At 42.1% G+C, this 13,239-nt stretch overlaps 2 protein-coding genes across 2 annotated transcripts; one reads left to right on the plus strand and one right to left on the minus strand.

Moving 5' to 3' along the window:
- Positions 1 to 1,149: 1,149 nt before the first annotated feature.
- Positions 1,150 to 7,431, minus strand: grk1a (G protein-coupled receptor kinase 1 a). Its single transcript, XM_085452325.1, has 7 exons — positions 6,730 to 7,431; positions 6,181 to 6,308; positions 5,867 to 6,024; positions 4,318 to 4,401; positions 2,606 to 2,730; positions 2,175 to 2,376; positions 1,150 to 1,782 (listed from the first exon to the last, which is right to left on the minus strand). Exons 1-7 carry the CDS (start codon positions 7,429 to 7,431, stop codon positions 1,490 to 1,492), a joined length of 1,692 nt encoding a protein of 563 aa, XP_085308451.1. The 3' UTR covers positions 1,150 to 1,489.
- A 1,609-nt stretch (positions 7,432 to 9,040) lies between these two features.
- On the plus strand, positions 9,041 to 13,239 carry LOC146718846 (potassium-transporting ATPase subunit beta-like). Its single transcript, XM_085452433.1, has 7 exons — positions 9,041 to 9,339; positions 10,698 to 10,826; positions 10,911 to 11,024; positions 11,136 to 11,341; positions 11,440 to 11,502; positions 11,763 to 11,855; positions 12,711 to 13,239. The coding sequence occupies exons 1-7, from the start codon at positions 9,228 to 9,230 to the stop codon at positions 12,867 to 12,869; spliced, it is 876 nt and encodes a 291-aa protein (XP_085308559.1). The 5' UTR covers positions 9,041 to 9,227; the 3' UTR covers positions 12,870 to 13,239.

Here is a 13,239-nt window from a genome sequence, read left to right on the forward strand (position 1 = left end):
GGTTAAGAAAGCACAGAGTGACCAGTTTCATTATTTCTGTGTATCAGGCTGGTGTTTCACCCTTTTTATGTATTTGTGCTAAAAGCAAATGAAGGTTACTGTACATGGAAGAAGCCTCCTGAATATTAGATCATTATCTGCTGTCTTACCTGTGCTAGATTTCCATAGTATGGGAAGTAGGAGGGATCCATGATTCCACCGTCTGGGAAATACTCTATTTTTGCCACACTGTCCTCTCCATCCTACATCCAAACAGAAACAGAGTTTTATTTTATTGAAAGAAGATCTTGATTCATTTTGTGAATCTTTGTTAAACTGTGGCTGATGAGTTTAAAAGGCAGGAGATTAACAGACAGGAAGCGTGTGATGGAAAGAGCTGTGAAAGGTGGAAAATGTGTTGAATCCAGTGTTTTTCCACAGTATAGAGTCACCCTATACCCACTACCCACTATACCCATTTGGTGCTTAAACTGTAGTGTGTAAAATAGTGTAAAACTATAACACTATCAATTCTTTACAATTTAAAGTCTCCAAAAGTTGATACTGTTCATCTGGACGTCAGGATGAACAGAATCAATGTTTGGAGATTTACTTACCTGGATGATTGAGCATGCATCAAGACAATTTAAAGTCTATTATTCCACAGTGAGAGTTGAAATCATTCAAGACATCTGTTGGCCTTCTCAGGAGTGGATGTACCAGCAAATTCACACCAAGGTCAGCACTTGTAGTTGTGTTATGTTAAAGTTCATGACAGTATGGATTATTTGGAGAAAGTGTCTTCTCTCTAAAAGGAACATGACAGCACAGCTCAGGGTTGAATAAAAACCACACAGAACAAACACTCCAGCTGTCAAGCACGGAGGTGGAGGGGTGATGATTTGGGCTCCTTGCTGTCACTGAATTAAACTCGGTAAGGACCGGATGAATATTTATTATTACCTGATGTCTTTGTCGCTGTGTGTATTAGTGGAGGAAAAAAACAACAACACAAAATCCTGATTTTAATGGCAAAGTATTTATTTAAATCCATAAATATCTCTACAGCTATGAGTAGACTGTTATTAAAGTGTGCAAAAATGTTAGAGCTGAAAAGTGGAAACACAGACGTAAACCTGCATACATGCTCTCACCTGTGCAGGTGTTTTTGATTAATTAAGTTGCATTTCAGAGAGTCTGAATGCTGGCAAAGAAAGCAGACAAACAAAAGCAGGATAATAAAATATATAAATTCTCTGTTTTTTGCGGTCCACGCGCACAAACAATGAATAAGCAATCGTTCCTGTAAAACTCAAAGAGAAGTCAAAATGACATTACAGCAACAAACTGAACACAAAGTGCAGATAATACTGTAAAAACCTGATTATGGCTCAGAGCAGTTCCACCAGTGCAACTTTATCATGACGAAATACACTTATGTCTAACCTGTACTGACCACCTGTACAAAAAGTGCTCAAAAAAGCAAAAAGTTCATGTCATTTGAAACCCTTTACGACACAGCGCAGGTGGAGGACTTGGGCGGCTGCTCCAGGATGGATTCCCGCCGCAGGTCGTTGGGTAAAGTGCCACCCGGACCCCAGACTGTGAGCTCGCCGTAGATGCCGGTCTCGATCATCTCCTCCTGCCAGGGGATGGGGATGTTCCCCGAGGCGAACTCGTCGAAAAAGTCCACGTCCTTGTCGTCCAGCTGCACGCCTTTAACCGTGGAGAAGGCTCCGACGTCGTCGACATCCTTCGCGTAAACTGTTTTGGAGTCCGGCACGAAAGGGGGCGTAAGAATCCCTGTGCAGACACAACACAGAGAGACGTGGGTTCTTATCTCTTCCCTAGGGTGACACACTGTCCTTATTAAAAGCAAAAAACTGTTGCTTTGGCTCTGGCTGAATTTATTTCTGTGGCCCATTTAAAAAGAGAAGATAAGAAGATGAAAAGCCACAGAATAAATGTGGGTTTGGATCATCTCTAATGTTGGGGAGGTCCTGAAGTCTGAGTGAGTGTTTCTACAGCTGGATTTTTATCAGCACTAAAACCGATCACACCAAGCTTTAAATGAAACCAGTCCCGCTCTTTAAACCTCATGCACAGATGTGTGTTAGTGCAACCATGATGAAAGCCGACACTACAAACGGGAGACTTCAGTGGAACTTTGGGTTCCTTGCGTGTTTCTGTCTGACCTGCATTCAGTTTCCTCCAGTTAATCTCACTGAAGAAAGGGTGCGCCCTCAGCTCATCGCACGAGTCGTTCTTGAAGCCGAGCCTCTTGTCGACCTCTTTGCACAGCAGACCCTCACAGATGGACCGGGCGTTCTCGCTAAACTTCTCCGGATAAGTTACCGGATCATTCAAAATCCGCTTCTTCACCACCTTATTCTCCACCTTTAACATTAAAACCAAAGCAGAAAAAAAGAAGGTGAATGAAAACCTGATTGTCACGTTTGTTTAACACTCTAAAATCTGTATAATTGCACAGACAGCAAGATGCATGACAGAAAGAAACGAGAGGTTCTTGAGGAGAAAAGATCAGAAAGATCAAATGGTAAATTTACAAACTGCTTCAAAAAGAAAATGACACGAGATCGCACATAGCACGTCTCAGTGCTTCTACCTTCTCTCCTCGGGTCCTGAAGGGCCCCTTAGCAGCCAGAAACTCGTACAGAGTGACTCCCAGAGTGAAATAATCCACAGAGTAGTCGTATTCCTCACCTTTCAGCAGCTCCGGAGCCATGAAACCTGCAGGTGACAGCGTGTGACAGAGTGTGGATGAAAACGACCAGGATAAAGTATCCTCCATTAGCAGGGAAGACGCTTTTGTATTTCAGGGGATCTATTGATTGAAGATTCAATTTTAGTGCACATTTTGCCATTTCCAGATGTTACACTTTGGCGAACTACAGATCTGGACCATATTGAAATGTGGAGCTTTTGAGTTTCTGTCAAAGGGCGTGGCCATGGCGACATTGCAAAATGTAATCACTCCTCATGAATTTTCATTTTGATCTCATTCACTCATACATTTTCCAGTCTGGACCAAACCACTCAGGTGTGATAAGGCTCCGCCCCTAAACACATTTCATTGCCAGCAACCATAATTTGTCCAGGAAAGCCGCACACAGTGGGTTTTAGTTCACATTGAAAAATGTGAGTTTTTGTCAAAAGGTGTGACCCTGACGGCATAACTTATTTTGATGCTTCGCCATGAAGCACGAAATTGCTATAACTCAAAGAAATTTAGTCTCCTAAACTTCACAGGCATGCTGAGAGTCCCACCCTGAACAGGTTTGAATAGTTAGAGTGGCACCTAGTGGGAGCAAGACATGTAGTTATTGAGACTTTGATGTATTGCTTCTCCCAGGTTTACCCCATCCACCTCAAAAGCGGTCAGAATAAACATCACACTTTGATGATACTTCAGTGTTAAAATTGTGGGTTTACGTTGAATGGCGCACCCTGGTGGCAGGGTGAATCACCGCAAAACAGGAAGTAGGTTTCATGTTTTATGGTCCTTTCCATTGACCATTGTAACAAGGCTCCACAGCGCCAGCTACAATTAAAAAAACAAAACAAAAAAAAACTAGCCCTCACACCATTCTTCATTTAGGAGTCTAAAATTTGGCAGCCCGATAAAAGACATCAAGATTTACAAAAAAATCTCTTGGAGCCATATCCTAAACCCAACAGGAAATCAGACATTTTGAATTTAATGTGTAATGTTAGCTAAAATTTTCACAGTTTTCAGGCCTCGTACTTTAGCGAACTCCTCCTCGGGATTTCAGGAGATCAACATGATCTCAGGTTGAAGTTAAAGACCTGGGTGGCATGTAATATCTGCTGTCTCCTCTGCTGCCTATCTACCAATGATGAGGAACAGAAAATTAAAAGAATATTTTTCATCGCCACCTAGTGGACAGAGGAGGTGTTTAGCATGTCTCGATGCACCCAGTGTGAGTGCCCTCGCATTTCTGATTGCAGCTTTAATTTTGCATTGTTTTCATTATATGTTGATCAAAAGTCTCATACAAATAAACTTTCACTGCCTTTCTTGAACAAAAGTACACTATTGTGTCGCTATTATCATACTGTGTAAAACAAATGATCTCTGAGCGGTTTTACTTTATTTCACATGATAATGTTAATTTGATAACGCTGGAGCTCATGTATGCAAAGAGCTAAACACCTGAGGTAAAATCCTCAACTGTGAAATGTAAATGTAGTAGTCTGTATTTCAGTATATTGCAAGGTAAATTTCACACATTACGTGCAGAAACACTGAGTTTAGTTGTTTGTTTTTTTTTTCCATTTGAGGATTCTGTGGTGTACCTGGAGTGCCGGCGTAGCCCTTGATTTTAAACTGATCATCAGCCAGCTCCACAGCCAGACCAAGGTCAGAGATACGGACGTTACCTGTGTGAGAGCAAACAGGTTAATGTCAGCGTCACAGATATGATAAGCAACTCATTAACCTGCAGAAGTGTGATAACCCAAAGATATCCTTCTGTTAGCTGTGAAACACATTGTGTGTAATGTAGGTATGAAGTGTGTGTGTCAGTTTTAACTTCAGGAGGCTATTTCAAGTCAAGGTGAAGAGCTGTAATTGCACAAGCAGCTACAACAAGGCTTTTGTAATGGTTTTTAGAAATAGTTCACCATTTTGGAAAACACGTTAGCATAAAGCTAGGTGAGACAGAAGCATAATTCTTACCATTATCGCAACATATAGCGCGCTATCTAAGGCTAAATGCGTCATTAGGGAATCTTAAAAACACAATAAATACTAGAGTCCGAACAATATCTGACTTTCAAGACTGATATCGATCTTGTGTTATTTAAAAATCTGATATCTCAATTTTGATATAAAATTTTCAATTTTATGAAACAAAAATGGATGAGCTTGTTGTCGTTTTTTTTGCAGTCTGCCCTCTAGTGAGCAAACTATGCAACATCAGCAGTCACACAATGGTCGAAGGGTGTTTCTTCCATCTCTTCTTTACTTTTTCAATTTTCATTCAGCAGTCGTTATAAATGCAGATACCAATAAATCGGTAAATAGCTAATACTGGATGATAATATCAGCCCTCCAATAAATCCTTTGTGCAAATTTGAAATGAACTATGTTTTGCAGGATAACCACAGAACGGTGCCACAGGTTGCAAAAACAGGAAAGCTGATGCCCCCTGTAGCTCTCCCCTCTTCGCTCTAAGCCCCTCCCACCAGAGAAGCACAGGCATTATTTGGGCTAAAAAAAACAAGACTTTATGCAGCACACTTGCTGTAGACTGACCTGATCTAATCTGGGAAGGCTGATGATCTTGTAGGGAGTTAGACTTTCTAGAGCCTGGAGGACGTGCAGGAGTCTAGCTCCTTCTCAAAAACCTCTTGATTTTACAACATGCAGAAATGTAACGATTTTGGATATGTTTAAATTATATATAAAATATATATGCTGACTCGAACATACAAACGGTGTGTAAAGGATGTTCAATCAATTTTGATTAAAAAAAAAAAAGCTCTGAAATATGGTTTTAATTTCTTCTCTGGTCATATTTCCTGTTGTGGAATTCTCTCACAGAAATCAGGATCCTTCGAGTCCCATGAGTGCCTCTCTTATTGTCTGTGTCTATAACTGATGGTCACTGCCAGATGTTAAACATAGGATTTTCCTGTGTCCTTGCAAGAAGTGGAAATAGGTTTCACGTGACTGTATTACCAGTCTGAAAATTGTTTAAATGTGATATCTATGATCCTGCAGGTAACCAGCTGCTGACCTCATACTATCGCTTCTTTCATGTTTACATTGTCTCTACGTGGTGGCATGAGCACTGCAGACTAGACAGTTACCTTGGAGTCATCTTGTTCACGAGTGTTTTACCTTGATTATCCAGCAGCACATTCTCTGGTTTGAGGTCTCTGTAGATGATCCTCTTCTGGTGGAGGTGCTCCATGCCCTGGATGATCTGCGCAGCATAGTAGCAGGCTCGTGGCTCTTCAAATCCCGGGTTGTTCTCATCCACATTATAGATATGGTACCTAATGCGATCAGAGAGAGATGTTGTAGGTTCATCCAAGGCAAAAATCCCTATATTGCAATAATAATTCTTAGTTTTGGGGTTGCAAGTTGTTAAATTACCTCTATGAGCCTGAAAAGGTGTAGGATGATGGGTCAAAGAGAAAAGATGATCTAACCTCAGGTCTCCGCCGTTCATGATGGTCATGACCAGACACAGCTCTGTTTTCGTCTGGAAGGCATACGCCAAAGAGACGATGAACCTGCTGTGAACTCGGGCCAGGATCCTTTTCTCCACCATCGCGCCCTGCAGGCAGCAGAGGAGACAGCAGGAGACATGAGAAACTCTGTGAGTAACAATATCTGAACTTGCATTTCCAGCTGCACCAGCTCTCCAACTTTAGCAGCGTCTTCTTGTGTCTGCTTTGATGACTAGAGACAGGAGACTTCAGTCGAGGTCCGCTCCATTTATAAACATGACAGGATTGGCACTTTATGCTATAAGGAGATCAAAATGTACTAATGCCGAGAGGACTAATCATATAAGCCCATGGTGCTCACCTGTAAGCCTCTATCCTAACACTGACTGTTTAGACAGGTAGGCTGGTCAGCTACTGCAGGTAAAAGTCCTGCAGAACCTCATGGAAACTAAATCAAAAAGGTTCCTGTATTTGAACAACTTCATGAACTGCTGGACCTATAATAGAGCAGGTGGCATGACTCCTTACCTCATAGCCTTTTCTCTTCTTCAGCCTCTTCTTGTTGAGCTTTTTGCAGGCATACAGTTTCCCCGTGCCCCTCATCTGACAGGCAAAGACTTCCCCAAAACCCCCTTTCCCCAGTACACGAAAATCCATGAACCAGTCATCTCCCATGGGCTGCATCTCCAGCCACTTCCACTGCAGAAACCTCTTCAGGTACATACTCTCCAGGAAAAACGTGTAGGGCACTTCCTTGAGGAAGTCCATCACACTGTCCATGGTCTCGTTGAAAAGGTCGTCAGAAGCCTGTTGGTGCTTCTCTTTGACCTTCGTGATGCCATTTTCTGGCAGAAAGGGGCAGTAATACTTGGCATCAGGCTCCATATAACGCGATATGATCTTGCACGCTTTGTTGACTCGATCTTCATCTTCAGCATTGTTGTACTCCTCGATATCTTTCCACAGACGGCTGGGGCCTTTGTACTCGTTGTTGGACTCCAGGAACTCCTGGAAGAGACGTTTGCCGATGGGCTGCTCCACACAGACCGTCTGGAAGCCCAGGTCTAAAGTCTCCCGCAGACCCTCGCACACCGTGATGTGAAGCAGCTTCAGGCGGGAGTGGAACTTCTTGTCTCGGTTGGCCGCTGGGTTGGCAGTGCCATCAAAGCTTCCGCGGGCCGAGATGTAGGCAGAGTTGGCCACAACTGTCGTCAAGCCACCGATATCCATGGTGGATAAGAGAAAAGGAGGGAAGGATAAAGAGATGCAACTAAAGTGTTACAGGGAAGAAAAAGCAGATGGGAAAGTCTGCAAATGAGAACCGAAATAAAGAAATCGCAAAATGCAGACAAAAATCACAGAGAAGTAAGTGATGTAAGAGAGGACTTCTTCCTCCGGTGATTCAGAAGCAGAGTGACTCGCACATGTGAGCATCTGCTCACTGCAGAGTGACTTCCCTCCCTGACAGTCTCTGCCTCTCACACATGCACACACACATGCAGATCTACCTGACTCATCGCCTTTCCTCAAAGACACTTATCCACGCTGAATCTCTGTAATGCTCTGCCCCGTGCCCGACCATGTGCTCTGTGCCGGAGGCGGGACGAGAACAAGGTGTGAGGGAACACGATGGAAAGTAGAGGCAGAAAATGAAAGAGGAAAAAGAGACAAATTAGGTAAAAATATGCATGTATGTAGCGGGACAGTAATGACAGCAGTGTAGAGAGAGAGCAAAGTTCTCCATCACTTTATTAGGTACACCTGTTAACTGCACATTAAGAAAGTGAAGAAAAGTGATTTAAGTGACTTTGAATGTGGCATGGTTGTTGGTGCCAGACAGGTTGATCTGAGAATTTTAGAAAGTGCTGATCTGCTGGGATTTTCCCACAGAACCATCTCTAGGGTAAAGAGAAAGGAAAGGAAACAGAGAGAGAAAAAAGAGAAAACTTCCAGTGAGCAGCAGTTTTCTCTGGGGAAAAATGTCTTGTTGATGTCAGAGGTTAGAGGAGAATGGCCAGATTGCTTCGAGCTGATATGAAGGCAACAGTAATTCAAACAATCACTTGTTACAACCAATGTATGGAGAAGAGCATCTCTGAATGCACGAAACATCAAACCTACAACAGCAGAAGACTGCACCTGACGCTGAAAAATGCCAGAGTCTCAATTTCTGAGCAACATTTGGACACTAGATGAAATGAAAATATGCTTTGTATCACCCCCCCATCCCTTTAGGACCTCAGCAGGATCATGTATTATGTCACAAAGCTCAGATCACCTCAAACTGGATTCTTGAACATGACAATGCTTCATAGTAGCTGGAGTAGCTGGTGTCATTAAAATATATGAACTTAGTAGCAGTGAAGCAAGCCGGCGGAGCCTCCACCTGAAACTGAATTTGAAGTTTTTGCAGCCCTGTATTAAAATAACCTACGCTCAACCCTGTAGAGCACCTTTAGGATGTGACAGATGTGCAGCCAACAAATCTGCAGAAACTGTGGTGCTGTCATGTCATCATGGAGCAAAATCCCTGCTGGAGGAACATTTCCAGCATCTTGTTGAATCTCTGCCACAAAAAATGGGCTAGTACCTATAAAGTTTGTGCTTTAGTACATCAGAATTAGTCAAATGTTTCAGAGGCCAAACTGACTCAGGTTTTCATTTCTGTTTGGATTTGCAGTGATTTAAATCAGTCCTGTTATCAGTAGTAGCCAACCTTTTCAAGGTGATCCTGGTGTTTCTCCAGTGAATCAAGGACGTCATTGCTAATGAAGGAAGTTTACCTGCTCCTGTCATGGTACACCTTATCTTGGCCTCATAAATACATAGTGAAAGATAACACACATCACACTGTGGACCGACTGTAAGTGCAGAAAAGAATGAGACTGGACGCAAGACGTTAACACAAAAGCTGAAAGTTCCTCAGAAGATTTGGAGAGGGACGAGAGAGGGAAGAAAGAAATATTACAGCTGTCTTTACTGAGCTGAGAGAAGGAAAGAGAAAAGGTTTGCTGTGAAGCTCCATCATGGCCACTCTGAAGGAAAAGAGGACTTGCGGGCAGCGGTGTGAAGACTTCGGCCGCTTTGTCTGGAACTCGGAAAATGGGACGTTTATGGGAAGAACGCCAGAGAAATGGGGTAACAAGGACATGACTTCACTAACCTCTCCTGCATTAAATAGACTAGAATTTTTAAACCGCTTGCAACAAGTATTTTTCAGATTATTTAAAACATGCTGATAGCACTCATTCAGTCAAGTTACATGTTAAAAATTGTCCTAATAACCTTTAAATCTTTTCTTTTCTTTTTGTCTGTATTTTATTTTGAATTGTTGCTGTGATCTGAGCTTTGTGACATGGTGCGCATGATGAGCACACTGTCCTCATAAAGGATTTGATGTGGTCAGCAAGAATACTCAGGAATGCTGTGGTGTTTAAATGAAGCTCAGTTGGTACTAAGATGCCCAAAGCGTGCCAAGAAAGTATCCCCCATGCTGTTACACCACTACCACCCTGAACTGGATGGAGCCATGTTTTTATGGTGTTAATGCTAAATTCTGACCCTAAAATGTGAATGTAGCTGAAACGAGAGTCATCAGACCAGGAAACATTTTTCCATCTTCTACTGACCAGTTCTTCCCATCCGTTAAGTAGCCTCGGTTTCATGCTCTTAGCTAACAGGAATGGCACCAGATGTGGTCTTCTCCTGCTGTAGCCCATCTGCTACCATTAAGGTTTGGTGTGTTGAGGGCTCTGACCCTAGATTCAAATGTCACAGCAGAAATTGAAACTGTGTGAAGCTGTAACTCAGCTTCCTGTTCTTCGATGACAGGAATGGCACCGAGTGTGATCTTATGTTGTTGTAGGTTTAATTTGCTGTCTTTCAGAGGTACTTTTCTGCAGAACTTGCTTGTAACAAGTAAATATTTGAGTTACTAATTCCTTTCTATCACTTTAAAGCAGTCTGACCTCTGGCATCAACAAGGCACTGTCACTCTCTGGATGTTTTCTGTTTTCGGCCCTTTCTCTGTAAACCCTCTTTAAATCATATAAGTCAGGGCCGATTGGCTCGTTACACATTTACATTAAAGGGCAGTTGAAAGGCTGTACCTAATGAAGTGGCCGGTGAGTGTAGTTGTTTTTCTTTCACATAAAACATAAAAGGCCTCAACAGTATCTGTGTGTGTGTGTTTGCTGAAAGACACGCGTGATCCCAGTCACATGTCATGCACTCCTAGAGCAGCGAGAGATAAGTAATGATAAGTTTTGTGCACCCTTCTCTGCTTGACCTTACAATGAGATTAAATTCAGTTTGCAGCAGCAGAGGACACCTTGACCTCTGCGTTTCCACATTAGGCAGAGCTGCCTTGCTAGTGTGTACAGTAAATATTCTTTCTCTCACTCTGATTTTCCAAGCTTCAGAGTGAGCAACATTGATAACTAAAACACTTATTGATGTACCCATAAAGGTGTGTTAATAAACTCCTTCCTTCACAGTGTACATTAGTCTGTACTATGTGGCCTTCTACGTCATCATGACGGGGCTCTTTTCTTTGGCAATCTGGGTCCTCATGTACACCATCAGTCCCTACAAACCTGACTACCAAGATCGACTAACATCACCAGGTTACATAAATCATGAATACATAAATACATAAATAATCACAAAAGATATCTCAGTGCCTCATAAGCATCTGCTTTCCCACTCAGGGGTGATGGTGTGGCCGGACACATACGGAGAGGAAGACGTTGAAATCTCCTACAACACGTCAGAGAAGGCCAGCTGTATGGAAATGGCCAACATCCTTCACGACTTCCTGAAGCGTTAGTGTTCCCATACACGATTTATTCTGCATTATGTAACTTTTAATGTGCACATATGTCAAAGAAAATTAAAAAAAGACACCTGGCTCTGTTTTCACCTCTCTCTTTTAGCCTACAATGACACCAAGCAGCTGGAGTGCAACAACTACAACTGCACCAAGGGGAAGTACTTCATCCAGAAGACCTTCTCTGCCCCCCACCACACCAAGTGGGCTTGCCCCTTCACGCAGAGCATGCTGGGACCCTGCTCTGGAATTGAGGATCCGACTTTTGGCTACAACAGCACCATGCCTTGTGTCGTCATCAAGATGAACAGGGTGCGTTTGGTTTCACTCTGTCAGGATATTTAAGCTAGAAAAGCAATGACATCATATAATAACCAGAACTAAAAGCAAATGTTGTGTTTTGTCTGCAGATTATTGACTTTTTGCCTTCTAATAACACCGCTCGGCCCCCATATGTGAACTGCACCATACTGGTGAGCTGCATGCAGTTACTTTAAAGTAGTAAAGTAGTAGTATAATATCTGAAAAAAGTAGTGGGTATAGGGTGACTCTATACTGTGGAAAAACACTGGATTCAACACATTTTCCACCTTTCACAGCTCTTTCCATCACACGCTTCCTGTCTGTTAATCTCCTGCCTTTTAAACTCATCAGCCACAGTTTAACAAAGATTCACAAAATGAATCAAGATCTTCTTTCAATAAAATAAAACTCTGTTTCTGTTTGGATGTAGGATGGAGAGGACAGTGTGGCAAAAATAGAGTATTTCCCAGACGGTGGAATCATGGATCCCTCCTACTTCCCATACTATGGAAATCTAGCACAGGTAAGACAGCAGATAATGATCTAATATTCAGGAGGCTTCTTCCATGTACAGTAACCTTCATTTGCTTTTAGCACAAATACATAAAAAGGGTGAAACACCAGCCTGATACACAGAAATAATGAAACTGGTCACTCTGTGCTTTCTTAACCTCATTACTTACTTAATTTGATAACATGAGTTGAACTGAAGAACAAAGATGAAACATATTAGTGGAGCATACAGGATGCAGAGCATGGCTATGTGCTGAAAGGCTGCAGAGACCTGGGTTTAATTCAGCCTGGACCAAATTTCCTGCCCATTCTCAACCATTTTGTCCAATAAAGGCTAAATATAGGAAAACACTAGAGGCGTTTTATTTTGCTATGGAGATCACACCCTGGGATTTTCATCTATAATGGCCTGGATGAGCCAAATACAAACAAAACTACAGTTATGGTATTTGGCCCTAAAACACAGCCAGACATTTACTCTGGGTGGAACTACTTTGATCTTCAGTGCTTTGACCAGAACTCGCTCTTTAAACGAATGTTTGTGTCTCCCTTTGTTCACATGCACAGAAGTGCTAAAATTAGAAACATCGTGTCTCATTTGCTTTGATCTCTGGATGTCAGATATGGACACCGAATTCACAATCCTCTTTGTTGAGTGCTTGTTCACTGATGATTGTTGGATTGTTGGAGTTTTTTATTTATACTGTTGCAGGTTCTCTACCATTATTTTATCATAAGAGTCTTGAGATGATTCGGTGCCACATCATAAGCACTTTTTTTTCTGTTCAGGTACCCTCGTTCTTATGTTGCACTTGGGTAAGGAACCAACACTCTGCCTCTTCTTCTTTCTTTCTTTCTTTTACAGCCTACTTATGTCAACCCACTGGTGGCCGTTCGGTTCAGCCTGGTCGGAGAGAAGGAAGCCAAGATCCAGTGCAGAGTGGTGTCTGAAAAGATCAGCTACGAAAACATCCACGACCCCTATGAGGGGAAAGTCGTCTTTTACCTCAAAGCAGTGAAATGAACCATGTCAGATAGTCACACAGTACCACTACTCACCTGCTAGTATCATGTATCTGGATCTGTAGGGATACTTATCAAACCGCCTTTAAGCCACTTGTATTCAACTTAAGCAGTCTATAGACCCAAGTTTCCAAGTAATTTATTAATGTTGTTGCAAAATAAATTGTAAGATCTAGAAATCTGAAGGAGCAAAATTCAAGCGTTGTGACCTCCAAATGTGTCCTTAGAAACAGTGGATAAATGTATTTAAGCAACATAATGAAGAGTCTGAATAATAACAAATAAAATGATATGAACAATTATATAGTTTTGACTATGAGAATGAGCAAAATCAGAACGGTCACTTCTGACTAATAAAAATCTGAGTATCA

Source organism: Copadichromis virginalis, linkage group LG1 (genome assembly GCF_057382275.1).
Source record: "Copadichromis virginalis isolate Kocher_CV1m ecotype Utaka linkage group LG1, C_Virginalis_male_GT1.1, whole genome shotgun sequence".
Taxonomy (NCBI): domain Eukaryota; kingdom Metazoa; phylum Chordata; class Actinopteri; order Cichliformes; family Cichlidae; genus Copadichromis; species Copadichromis virginalis.

Excerpts from the sequence above, each read along its gene's own strand:
- grk1a (XM_085452325.1), bottom strand. The coding sequence starts at position 7,431 with ATGGATATCGGTGGCTTGACGACAGTTGTGGCCAACTCTGCCTACATC. Across the intron at positions 6,025-6,180 it reads ATGAACGGCGGAGACCTGAG|GTACCATATCTATAATGTGG; the intron begins GTTAGATCATCT and ends TGATCGCATTAG. Across the intron at positions 4,402-5,866 it reads TGTGCTGCTGGATAATCAAG|GTAACGTCCGTATCTCTGAC; the intron begins GTAAAACACTCG and ends GCTCTCACACAG.
- LOC146718846 (XM_085452433.1), top strand. The coding sequence starts at position 9,228 with ATGGCCACTCTGAAGGAAAAGAGGACTTGCGGGCAGCGGTGTGAAGAC. Across the intron at positions 11,342-11,439 it reads TCGTCATCAAGATGAACAGG|ATTATTGACTTTTTGCCTTC; the intron begins GTGCGTTTGGTT and ends TTTTGTCTGCAG. Across the intron at positions 11,856-12,710 it reads ACTATGGAAATCTAGCACAG|CCTACTTATGTCAACCCACT; the intron begins GTAAGACAGCAG and ends TTTCTTTTACAG.